The 13,505-nt window shown below is 40.8% G+C and overlaps 1 protein-coding gene across 1 annotated transcript in view; it reads right to left on the bottom strand.

The window, feature by feature from the left end:
• The window catches only part of unc5db (unc-5 netrin receptor Db), a 283,470-nt gene that overhangs the window by 31,933 nt on the left and 238,032 nt on the right, over window positions 1–13,505 (bottom strand). Inside the window, exons 12-13 of the mRNA XM_056418402.1 lie at window positions 8,086–8,313; window positions 790–939 (exon numbers count right to left, since the gene is read on the bottom strand). Coding sequence (XP_056274377.1) covers window positions 790–939; window positions 8,086–8,313 — 378 coding nt within the window. The remainder of the gene's footprint in view (window positions 1–789; window positions 940–8,085; window positions 8,314–13,505) is intronic.

Here is a 13,505-nt window from a genome sequence, read left to right as displayed (position 1 = left end):
ATATAATATCTTGCTGTAGTTATTGCTGTTTCCATGGTTACCTGACATGTGGTAAAGGGTTTGATGCTCCACAGGAACTGGGGAACATCTTGGATGGACACCTGGAGGCTGAAGGTGTTACTCGAAAGGCAACATCTTGACTCCTCGAGGAGCTGACCACCTCTGGTCTTCTCTGCAACCACCACTCCCTGGAGGGTAGACGCAACCACCAGTTCTGAAAATTTCAGCCTTCTGAAATACAGCTTTAAACTGGCTAACGTACTTCTTCCCGCCAAACCTTGCCTGTGAAAATGTACACATCGGCTCTTAGAGTCTGCATGCTGAAAATCGTCATTTGATGTTGAGGGGAATAGGACCCAGTGACAGGCAAGAATAACTAAATAGAAATAGCCAATCTCTTTGCTGATGGTCTTGTTTGTGTAGGTCATACAGAGGCATCATTATTACATTGCGACTGTTTCCAGGTAAAAACCTCTTGTAGTAAATTTTAATATTACATCAAATTAAATATGATGACAAATTGTGTTGAAAAAGCAAAGAAGTAAGTGCCTATTTGTGCTCAAATAAGAGCTGCCTGCTTATGCTGAAAGTTGAAGTTTAAATTTGTATAATTTTGTTCTCCATGAGTGCCTCGAGTGGTACCAGATAAACGTTACATCCCACAACACAGAGGGAGAATCTCTCACTAACAAGCCCAAACACACCCCTTTGTTGCAAATTAGCACTTTAGTATCATATTCATGTTGGGATATAATATCTTGCTGTAGTTATTGCTGTTTCCATGGTTACCTGACATGTGGTAAAGGGTTTGATGCTCCACAGGAACTGGGGAACATCTTGGATGGACACCTGGAGGCTAAAGGTGTTCGCTCGAAAAGGCAACATCTTCGGCTCCTCGAGGAGCTGACCACCTCTGGTCTTCTCTGCAACCACCACTCCCTGGAGGGTAGACGTAAAGGAAAGGAACAGGTAAAGGAAGTGGGAATGGAAGGAAAGCGGTCACAATGAAAAGTAGGGATAAGAGAGAATAGTATAGCAAATAAAACGAGAGAGAAATGAGATAAATGCGAGAGCATTTGCACTACCTTTGCATATCAGCAAAAACACCTGTTGCAAATCCTTTCCTCCGTCACATCCACTAATTGACTTATCACAGAAAACAGGTCACCAAGAAGCGCCGCTGAGCATCGGCTGAACTAATCATACAACTCACGTTCACATTAGCATCACAATTGTGGCCGGAACGTGACAGATTGAAGCTCAGATTTAAATGCTGGTTTGCGATGATGAAAGACCACTTTGATTGTCGCTTGCAGGTATCCATTGTTCAGTGTCCCGGTGGGATGGTTCTGCGTCTGGCTCGTCTATCCTTAGCCATCTCAATCACAAAGGGAAAAGACTGGGAACAGAGCTGTGACTAATGCCGAGGCCACGCTGATTGATTCGGAATAAGTGTCCGTGCATGCAGCAGCTTGGTTGAACTTTTGGAAGGTGCAAGAATGCCATCTAGGAAAGGGTGGATGAAAGATGACAGCATAACATGAGGGAAGAGGCGAGAAGAAAAAGCCACCCCGACTATGCCCGGTACAAGCAGGAGAAACAAAAAACACCATTGCACATAAGCACATACATCTTAGACATGACTAAGGGGGGAGGTAATCCAAAGACTGAGCCCGTCATTGGGGGCAGAAGGTAACCAGCACCGACAAGCAGCCAGCCGGTCCTCCTGTCACCGGCAAAGCAGGCGTGGGATGGGGGGTAGTGAGTGCATTTCAGTTTGTTAAGTTCGTGTGTGAATGGCATCGCCCTCCCCAGTCCACAACAGACAAAGTTCTCAGTCCACAAGATGGTATGGAGATGGCCTTGAGGGGCCTGGGAGAAAACAACCACAGGTGTCTGTGGATAGGGGAAGGGAATGGAATGAGAGTCTCGCTTCAGTGATCTTCGGGAGTTGTTATTCCAGTCACGGCCTTGGGCCCGTCCTGGTAGAGGGAGCAAGCAGATAAGATTGGGATTGTTTGGTCTTCCAGTAGCTGCAATTCAGTTTTTCGCACCACTATTCCTCCAATTTCCTCCCGCTTGCCAATAGGATTTCAAATCGATCCAATTTCATTTGCAGAGCCCAGCTTCTCCACGATGTTGTCATTCTGACGGTTTAATGCCAAAGTCTGAGTGCAAAGAGCTCTGCCCAACGCCTCAATCATGTCGTGCAGCCTTGCTTTAACGGCTGTCACCGCTTCTTAATTTTCCGATAAGCCAGGGCAGCGCCAAATCCAAACAGCAGAAATCCTGTAATCAAAGTTCCGAATATGTAGATGTCTTCTCGTCCTCCACGGAGAGTGGTGCTAGGCACAAGACCCGCCAGTATCCAGCAACATTCGTCCCAGCAGGACAGGCAGGTTCCTCAACCCGAGCTTCTCGCCGAGAAGATGGTGTCAATGTTTGCGCTAAGGACCAGTTGATTACGTCCATGGTTTTTAGTTCGAAGAGCGATGCGGAGAGAGTCTCACAAGTATAGAGACAGACAAGACATGACGAGAGAGCCAAGCAGCGAGGGAAGGTCATGGGGAGGAGAGAGAAAAGTCGAGAGCCAAATCCAATATGCATGCGTGTGTTTGTGCTTGCACTTTTATCACACATGTGTTTGCGTAAAAGCCTGCCTAAGGCGTATTGCATATTGTTGTCACTGTAGGCGTGAAACCAATCAACTGTTGTCAACATGCAGATAGAAGACGCACACATGAAAAACAAATGGGCGACTGTGTCGAAAAAGTGGTTAACAGGTCAGTTTTTTAATCTGGGGGTTGGTGGTTCAATCTCCGCCCTAGTCGATGTGTCCTTGAGCAAGACACTTAACCTTGAATTGCTGTAGCTGTGTTTACGGTGTATGAATGTAATATGATTGTAAGCCGCTTTAGATAAAAGCGTCAGTTAAATGACATGTAATGTAAATGACAGAAAGAGGAGCCTGAAAAATGTCGTTGTGGAGATTGTGATTGTTCCTGATTTGCTGTGTGGCACATCACACAAGCTAAGGGAGTGTTGCAATGTCCGCCAAGAATGAGAAATCAGCAACTTTCTTGCCAGTTATGGAGTTTTTAAGAGCCCTTTAGTGACTCTACTGTAGAAGAAAAAACTGCAGACCTCCTTTTTCTTTATTGAAGAGAGTCGCCAATACTTCAAAAATACTCTTGTGGCTATGTCTCTCCGGACTGACTGGTTTTTGAGTGGCCGAGGAATGAGCTATAGACCAATCCCCATAGTTGGTTCGGGAAACTCCTCCTCCTTTGTCTTTGTTGTGTGGGACTCATTTATGTTTTCACAAAATGTACAAAGTTTGAGGTAAATAGAAAATGGACTGTACTTGTAGAACTAATTAAATAACATTTATTTTGTATAGCCCAACATCACAAATTTGTCTCTGAGGGTAGACTAACTAACATTCAGGAACAGCCTCAAGCAGCAATTTGGGGTTAAGCGTCTTGCCCAAGGACACAGCGACATGATCTAGCATAGCTGGGAATTGAACCTCCGCTGTTTGAAGGATGATACTGCTCTACCACTGAGCCACAATAATAAGTTAGGTGTAGACAACAAACATAGTGAATTAGGTTTAGGAATAGATCCTGAAATATTTAGTTAGGTTTAGGAATAAATCCTGAAATTCTTTGTTAGTTTGAGGCAACAAAACTACTTTGTTAGGTTGAGGAAAAGATTGTCGTTTTTTACACAGGAAACAAACAGCCCTGTGTCGGCTTTTCTGGTCTTCATAATTCCCTGTTCATGATTACATGGATAACACACAGAAGGGGTGTCACACCCAGACCCCCCAGTAATCATGGAATATTTAATCCCAAATACGGTCTAATTTTTGAGGAATGACTCTGCACTTCGTCGGTTGAAGCTCGCGAAATAAACATTCCATGATTCTTTGTCTCTCTGCCATTGTTCTGCTTATTGGGTTCTTGGCGCAAAAGCAAGATCTCTACTTTCCAAAATGGAAAATTGCAATCAGATGCAAAAAAGGGCACAAATTTAGGAGCCTATAATGTAATCAGCACAATAATTTTTCTTAATCGGATCTTGAGAAGGGGCACATAGAAGTTGCTAGATGCATAATTCATGGTGCTTTCAGTGGCGTCAATCCATTCTGTGACTTTGCGTGTCGTATTTTTAGATAACTACCATCACTAATGGTGTTTTAATGACTATGTTACTGGTCATTTTAAGTAGATTTATAATCAAGAGCTGTTAAAAAGTGAACTCATGCTACTGCAGTAATGGCAGCATGTTTACTTCCACCGACAAACCAGTTTAGTCAGTACATTTTGTAAAACACTCTCAGACGTGGAGTGGGAAAAATTACAACTTATGGCCAAATAGCATCAAAGAAAACTTTAAAATGGGAATTTACAGCAGTGAAAAATGTTTCAGAAACTAGATCCTGTCACATTGTAACTCTCAGGCTTTCTCCTGGCCGAGGTGGAGTGTACGTCTAAGTCGTTTATATTCATATTTTCCCATGTAGCATATAGCTAGATTTTAGAACTGTTCACAGGTGAATTTATAGACAATGCAAGAAAGCTGTTTCTGATCATCTGTATGACACATGGCACGTTATCTTTTACAGTTAAGTGAATGTCGCAATGTATATAATGTAATAGAGATATCCAACAATTTAATAGTGGAAACCCAAAATGTGAAGACTATTGTTTTTTTGTTTTGTTGATGACATAATTCAGGATTTAGAAATGAAGGCTAAAAGCTAAAGGTTAAGTTCAACCTTTATGGTGGAACATAACGCCTGCCTGGTGGTATTTTCAGGAAGGAAGCTTTTATCAATTAAGTCTCCAGTACTGAATGCTGTGACCTTGAAAATTGACTTTCTGGTGGAGAGGAATTATTTAACAAGACTTTTCCTGAATTTCTTGTTAGAGAGAAAAAAATCACTGAATCTAAAAAGGTGTTGTTTTAGGATTCTTACTTTATCTGATTGTTTTCTCTGCTAATTTAAAAATGAGATGAAGAATTTTGACACATTACAAAAAGGGCATCAATTTGGATTGAAATATCTAGATTCTAGATATTTCACTAAAAAAAGAAAAGAAAAAGAAACTGCAGCAATGTGCAACATCAGAGAACATAGGTCCATAATTGAGTATAAGGATAGTCAAATGTCAAAGTATTATCATGACGTATAAGTCTTCACACATCATTTAATCTTGAACTACTTATATATATGAATATATATATATTTTTACAATGGCACTTATGGCCAAAGGCTTTTCATGCGCATGCTAACATTTGTCATTTATATTCACCAACAAACCATTTTCAGTTCTACTTCTGTTTCAAAAAATCAACTCTTCCAGAAGAGTTATAAAACATTGAAATATTACAAAAAGGGCATCAATTTTGATTGAAATATCCAGAAGATTTGACTTGTTGAGGGCGTGAAAAGAAACCGCAGCATTGTACAATATCAGAGAAAGATATCAGAAAGCTACCAATCGGAACTCTTCCTTTTTTCTCATCTGTAGAAAATGTTTCCCTCACGCAAATGTTTGTTTTGCATCAGGCTTCCTGTTGATCCAGAACTCAGACTGTGATTGTGCCCGATCTTTGGAAAACACATAGCAGAGAAGCGGTGCTAACAGACAGGAGCTCAAGGGACCCGCAAAAGTCTGGCATCTGCTCGGCAGGCTGGAAATTCATAAACCAAATCCAGAATGCATTTTAAAAAGCCAGCTTGCCGCTGTCGGCGGCGACATGACAGAGAGGCGGTTTCGGGATGGCAGAGTCAGTCACGAGGCACGCCATGCTCTGTTCAGTTAGTCTAGTCTCTCTGGGGAGGACGGGAGGCTTAGTGTTCACTTATGAGATCCTAATGCTTACCCGACAGGTCGCTGAAGGATAGAATATTCACGTTAACATTTGAATGGCAGTGATTACAGTACGGCAGCCTTTGTCTCAGTATATTAAAACCTCTGGGAGAGAAGCTGTCAGGCGGTGACAGAGATCCCACCATCAGCTCAGCACTAGTGTTTCAGTGGTAATGAAGCTGCAATTACTCACTTGGTTTAACAGGTAGAGAACACACGCTGAGGTCTCCGGTGCCTCAGACAGCCCCGGCTAAAAGCGCATACACACCAGATGTTCAGTTTGAATCTAGGCCATGATCTACAATATGTTCCTATTATTGCAGTAGGAAAATGTGAAATTGAAAATGTACATTTTGAATTCTGGATCTTAGGGGAATTGAGTAAGAAATGCTTTAAAAAAACAACAACGATACAACGTGGCATTAAATCACTCATTGGTGGTGGTGGTGCTGGGGGGGGGGGGGGGGGGTAGCAACGTGTAAGCAAAACATTACACCCATATGTGATTGTTTACCATCTGTCCATAGACCATGGTCATTGACCACATTAAGTTTGTCATATTTACTTTGCCTTATTGTGTCTGTGATTTATGCCACTTAAATAAAGTAAATAAGTGACCTGTACTGTTTACCTCTCTGTGTTCTTGGCTGGCCACACAATTAAGAATTCAACCAGCCAAGAACACAGAGAGGTCACTTCTTTAGTTTACTTTAAATATGACAGGTAAACAATCACATATGGGTGTAATGTTTGGATATTCATACATGTATGACCATTTCTGGTCTTATTGTCCAGATTGTGTATGTTTACCTCATGACAACAACACAAACATTTTCGTCATTAATGTGCAGCCCTTTAAAGACGTTTTGAATTGAAACAGCTGAATATTTGTTTGAGAAGCCATCACTATTGTAGAGTGCTCCTTCGTTCACGTCAACATGCTCCATGGTGGTCGGCGGTGTGCTTGGTCACAAGTTGATCTGGTGGTTCTCTGCCTTTCGTGGTGACCAGTGACCGCAGTGCAGGTTATTTAATTGTGCGAACAGAGTAAATCATGTCGATCTTGTCCTAGTGGTAAGATCCCCGTCAATTAACATTTTTTCCTCCCAAAGACATGAGTTCGAATCCCGTAACATCCTTATATATATTTTTTGTTGTTGTTGTTTTTGTACTACAGAGTTATGCTACGTGATATATGTTTGCACAAAACAGACTCCCAATTGTATGTTGATGAAGTGTTTATTCATTTGACCAAATGTATTTCAAAGGAAGGGCAGTTTGCTAACTTCCTGTTTCAACCCATAAACAACACGCGACGCTTCAAGTCGCTGGACGCTTTCTCTTCTACATCGGCTCCTCCGGTATGTTCAGACCAGACACGACACGAGAAGGTTTCTCATTGAATTGTAGAACTAAACAATGCGGCATTCGCGAGGACAGCTGCGTTCTCTGCTATTATCAACATCTGAATTATCCGTACACGACAACAACAGACGTATGCAATTGGTCCCTTCCTTCTAAGTGTCTGAGCTCGTAACAACCGTAACACCGGCTATAAAATGTTGCGTATAGAGCTGAGGGGAATGGAAGAGTCAGGGGATGATTCTCTGTGGGTTTGTGACACCGGTGAGATTTGACATATAATATAAGAACAATATCGCGTAGAGGAACCTACAGCTTACTTTCCACAGATTCCAATTATCAACCGGTCAAATGTGTCCCCTTTGTAGCTATTGTAGATATATAAAGATCTTACTTTGATTTTTTTTTTTTTAGACAGTCTCACAGCAGTTGGTCATGAAATGAATGAAATAGGTCTAGTGTTTGTGGGACACAAATCCTCTGATTATTTTGCGTCCCTCGGCACAACTTTGTTTTCGGGTCGACTTTACGTTAAAAACTTTCAATAACTATGTACAGTTATGTTTAGGCAACAAAACCAACAACATAAGGTTTCGGCAACAAAATCCCGTAATTAGGTTTAGCTCACGAACAATTTGGAAAACGTATTGGTTTATAACCTAAATGTTGGGCTCAAAGAACTACCTACGCCATTATTTATTACTGGCCATATTGTCTTAATGAATAAATTAGATTGTGGAAAACCCTTTGGGATCAAAGTGCTGCTAGAAAATATCACCCTGGTTGGAAGAGCCAAAGACAAAAACAAGAAGTTAAACACCTAACCGGCGTCTTCCCCCACCTGAAAGGCGTGCGGCGTGTCGTCCACACAGTACACCCGCAGGCTGTAGCTCATGGAGCCGGCCTCCATGCTCCCGAACACAGCCAGCTTCAGCCTCTTGATGGCAGCCTGCGTCAGGGGCTCGCCCACCAGGGCGTACGAGCCCGGCTGCTCCAGAAGCAGGTGGCAGCTCGTCGAGTCCATCAGGCAGTAACAGGAAGTGCACTCCTCCTCCACCGACATCACTTCCTGCAATGAAAGCACGGAGATGGTTCCCCCATGAAGACGTAGTAGCTATCTTCCCAATGTTCCTCTCAGCTAGAATATATCACATTCAGTATTGCTCTGCATAACTGTTGAGAATACTATGGGGTACAAAAAAAGATTAACATATAAACACTCGATACAAACGTATGTGTCTTATCATTAACCGACTATTAAAAAAACAAAACATTCTGCACACTTGAACACACTTTATTAACATGTTGGTTTTCAGACCTTGATACGGTAAAATCCTATTTGCTAGAATATTTGTTTCTTTTGTAATATTCAAACACAAGATGTAGGTGGATCACTGCATATATTTTACCAACAATGGTGCTGGGAAATGAATGCAAGACAACAAGGAAGCCTTATGTATAATGATCAATTTTAAGATTCTAAAAGTATAGTGAGTTTATTTCATACACATCTTTGGGCACACATATATTGAACATACTGTGTGCAAAAAGAATAGGTCCATAATTGAGTATCTAATGACAGTCAAATGTCAAGTATATTCTCATTATGTATACGTCTTCACATATCATTTATTCTCAAACTATTTATATATATGACGATATATATTTTTTACAATGGCTCTTATTAAGTTTGCCCAAAGGCTTTTCATGCGCATGCTAACATTTGTATTTTATATGAACCAACATACCATTCTTAGTTCTACTCCTGTTTCTATAAAATCAACTCTTCCAGAAGAGTTTAAGAAACATGTGTCATCATGTTTCATTTAAAAGATAAGTGCAGCATTTTAATCTAAACCATAATGAAATTACATTTATCTTCAACAGAATGCGAAGCGGTGACACTGTTGATGTTATTTTAAAGACGTATTTGTCTTGTGTTGCAGAGATATCTACTGAGATGAGCATGCTAACCAGCTAGCCACGGACTGTGTTAACCAGCTAGCCGAGGACCGTGCTAACAAGCTAGCCGCGGACCGTCCTGTCTTGTGATACCACTTGTTCCTGGAGAGGCGATAGTCACTTGTCTCTTGCCCCGCTGTTGCAATGACTATACATTTAGATCGTATGAACCCAGTGTTAAAGGTGAAATGCTGCCCTCTATTTGTTTGGAGTATATGGCCAGGCATTACAAATTGTGCCTTTAAAGTACAATCAATGGATTAAAACTCAGTTACCTGCGTTCAACCTCCAATCATCAGAAACAGTCAGACATTATCTTACACACTCAGACTTCCTCCGATATGATACTAGATGTAGTACACAGCGTTTATTGAATTTTGCAATAGACTGCAATATTCATGCCCAGAGCTATATAGATATGACTAGAAATATGATCAAATGAACATGTGTGTATACAGTTGAGTGTATTATGAATTGAGTTATGGTACACTGCTGTTGAATCAAGATGCAGGTAATATAAACCTGTTTTAAATCACAAAGCAAACGCCCACAAGGTTGTAAGCAGTCTCCTGAGAATATGATAGGAAGAACATTTCCTACATGAGGCATGGTTCAGTACAGAATACAAAATGGTTGTTATGAACAATGCATAGTACTGTTTTATTTAGGAGACAACAGCAGCTGTGAAGCACTACATTGTTTCCAACTAGTCTATACTCATTTCCTTCCCTTTCCTTCATCAGAAGCTGAGGAGAAGACCAAGCCAGCCACTAAGTAGAGTTATATTATAACAAGCAATGACAAGCCAAAGGAAATATCTGAAATGAACTTTTTCAATTTTTTTTCAATTTGAACAAATCATATTTGAAGAAGGCCTACTCTCTGCAATGACCAATTTCAGTGGAAATGCCACGATTCACTTCAAGGAAAATACACAAAACAAAAACTGCAAATGACATGTAATATAATGTATGACTAATAAGTATTTCTTTAAAGGAATACTTCATCCACAAAATGATCATTTGTGTATCACCTAACCATCACGTGTTACCCTAAAAGCAAAACATGCATAAAAACCCTGATGAATTGAAGCAAAACCCTCATACAATATAGTGCAAGTCTTTTTCATCAAGCCGTATGCTCATTACTTCCCAAACACATGCGTCTTCACTAAAACCTTGATATTTAAAAAACCTGTTTATGCAGAAGTGTTTGAAATGGTTTAAATTGGTAACACGGTTTTAGTGAAGATGCATATGCTTGGGAAGTAGTGAGCATATGACTGGGAAAATGAGACTTGGATTATAGAGCGCAAAGGGTGTGAGAGATTGTAAACACATTTTTTTAATATAGTTTTACTTTACATCCCACATTTACTTTCAATTAAATTCAGTTTATTTCATACAGCCCAATAACATACATTCAAAATTTGTCTCAGAGGGTTGAACAATCTGTACACATACAACATCCATGACTTTTGACCTCACATCGGATCAAGAAAATCTCCCAAAAAATAGAAACAAAACTTTCACAGGGAAAAAAGGGAAGAGACCTTCAGGAGAGCAACGGAAGAGGATCCCTCTACTTTAATTCATCTCCTTCAAGTCCACACGGGGTGAGTAAGTGACGTACAAGTGTTGATTTTTTTGTAATCCTTGAACCCACGTTGGAGCCAAAGGGTTATCTTTTTCTGCAGGAGGATAATCCAGGCCATGGAAGGCAAAGTGCAACCAATGTACCTTAAAATCTATATCCAGACCCCCTCCCATCCCAATATTGTCACGCAGCACGTTGCAAGCCTCATCCTTGCAAGCAGATAAAATCCATGAACTACATGTGATTATACCATTTAATGAGGACCTGTGAGACCAAACGGCATGCCAAAGTGCAGCCTGAGGAGTCCTATTTTTTCCCCTCGCAAATAATCACAAGTTAACTGGCCGTATGGCAGCTTACAGCCATCAGGTCCCGCAAGACTGCTTTAGAACACCGGCGTAACCGCCACATAGCTTAAATTCTCCATTATCTAACAGACTTATCTCATTATCCGTGTGTTTGTACACGCCGTAATGCTCAATGAGACGCAACAGGAAGTGAGAAATATTACGGCACGTGTTCAGCCGCATCCACATCAGGTGTTTGGATTCCTTCAGTGAACACTTTATATTTATGCATTTTACACTCGTGCTTTCATCATCCTCATAAGTGTGGCTTATCTCACAGCAATATGACACTCAATAACAATATAGTGTGGCTGAGGAGTGCGGAGGAGTCTTCTGTGGATCGTGTGTATTCTAACGACAGCCAGAAAAAGGGTATTTTATTGCAACTTGTACATTTGCAGGTATTAATTCTCTCGCTCTTTCTTTGGTGTAAGTCATTATTTCAAACCAAGACGCTCTGAGGAGCTCTGCCCTCTTTTAATATTAGAGTGAAATCTCAAAGCGACATGTATCTTGTATTCACTCACATCTCCCCCACGAACAAATTATTCTTATGCATCTCATATCTCTGCGTTAGTTAGGATGGAGAAAGGCTGTGGCTATAGAGCCTTTGGGCTCAAACATAGACAACCCTCCTATCACCACTGCTATCTCCTATAATAAAATAAGCACTGTTGTTATGTTATTAATATAACAGTGTATAATGTTTCAATATCAAAACTACAGGACCAAGTGAAGATGTGGCTACCTGCTCTGAACATATACTCAGACTCAGCATTTTATACTGGTGAAAAATAAGATAATAGCAACCAGGACTAAAATACTTAGATTTTGATCTTTAGTACAAGGGTACCAAACCAAACCTGGCAAAAATTGTAAAAACTGAAAAATAAACCATTACATTAACTGAAGAATAAGGTCCATTATGTTGCATCTTTGCTTGTGGTGCAGAGGCCGCTGAAGCTCTCAAGTATTCTTTATGTCAGCCATTTCCACAGTTTAGAAAAACATAATTCAGGACAAAAGAAGACAATGTAGAAAGCAAGAAAATATGGCGCTTCTTCCTCTAAATAACAAGCTCTTTTAGGGCTAACAACTACAACAACAGCCTGGGGGCAACGCTGTGGTATTCATTATTCTGACCCATGCACAGCTTGCCAAAAGTTGGTATCAGATTCACATTTACGTTACCGCATGAATGAATATTCTCTTCAAGTTGCTGCTCCGAAACATGAGCAAATAATGCAAATGAAGACAGCGATTGGGCTTGTCATGCCTTTCGTTTTGGGATTAAGTTCCTGGGACTTTATCCAGACCGGTATAAAACACTTTTCTTCGAAGGAGGGGAGAAAAAAAAGAAGAATAAGAAAAAAGCTGACATTGTTGAAACACATACACATAAAGAGCTAGTAGAAATACAATGTGTCCTAACCCAAAGCATCAGAGCGAAGCTAACAAGAAACAAGCTTGTGTTTGTAGTCGACGCTGTGTTAGATATGTGAGTGTGAGTGTGGATGTTTGAATGTATAATTGGGGTTGGGAAATGTCCGGGGGAAGGAAATGGAGAGTCGTGCCCGGCCAGTGAAACAATCTCCATGACTCTCCGTCTGAATGCCTCACATCTAAATTCAGCATTCCATGTTTCCTGATTTCCTGATCCACTAATCGATACTTCCCTTGTCAAACTGTCCCTTTATACCTCCCCCGATGCAACCCCCCCCCCCACTGATTGACAGCAGCCATGCCTCTTCTTGCCCATTACACACTGTAATTGTTTCTTTATTCTCCTCCTGCTGGACGGGCAGTGTTACCTTCACGGGGTCTTATGTCACCCTCTGAGACCCCAGAGAGCAGGAGGCGGGATCAATGAGCAACCCCACAAAAGCCCCAACAATCCTTTATGGCCCACACATACAGTAAATGTCACACCACCATGCTAACAGGACCATATATATATAATATAAAAGGTCAGCAAACAGAGGGAGATAACAGTCAGCCAACTGGTGCATCCTGGGTTGCACTGCTCTACACCAATGGTTCTCAACCATTTTTTTCAGCCGAGTACCCCCTGACCAGTGCAAAGCATTTTGGCTTGAAGAAAATAAGTAATACGCAGCATTTTGCATACAATATATTATATATACAATTCAGTTTATGAACTTACACTTATATTGTATTGAATATTTATTAAACAACAATTTTCCAAGACTTTTTAAATTGATGTGCATTTAAAAAATATTGAAAACAAATCTTGCATACGCCCTGGAGCAGTGGTTCTCAAATAGGGGTATGCGTACCCTTCGGGGTACGTGAAGGTACTCCAGGTGGTTCGTGAGATTTAAAAAAATATATATTT

Source organism: Pseudoliparis swirei, chromosome 7 (genome assembly GCF_029220125.1).
Source record: "Pseudoliparis swirei isolate HS2019 ecotype Mariana Trench chromosome 7, NWPU_hadal_v1, whole genome shotgun sequence".
Lineage (NCBI taxonomy): Eukaryota > Metazoa > Chordata > Actinopteri > Perciformes > Liparidae > Pseudoliparis > Pseudoliparis swirei.
Note: the sequence above shows the minus strand (reverse complement) of the source record. Positions and strands in the feature narration are given on the sequence as shown.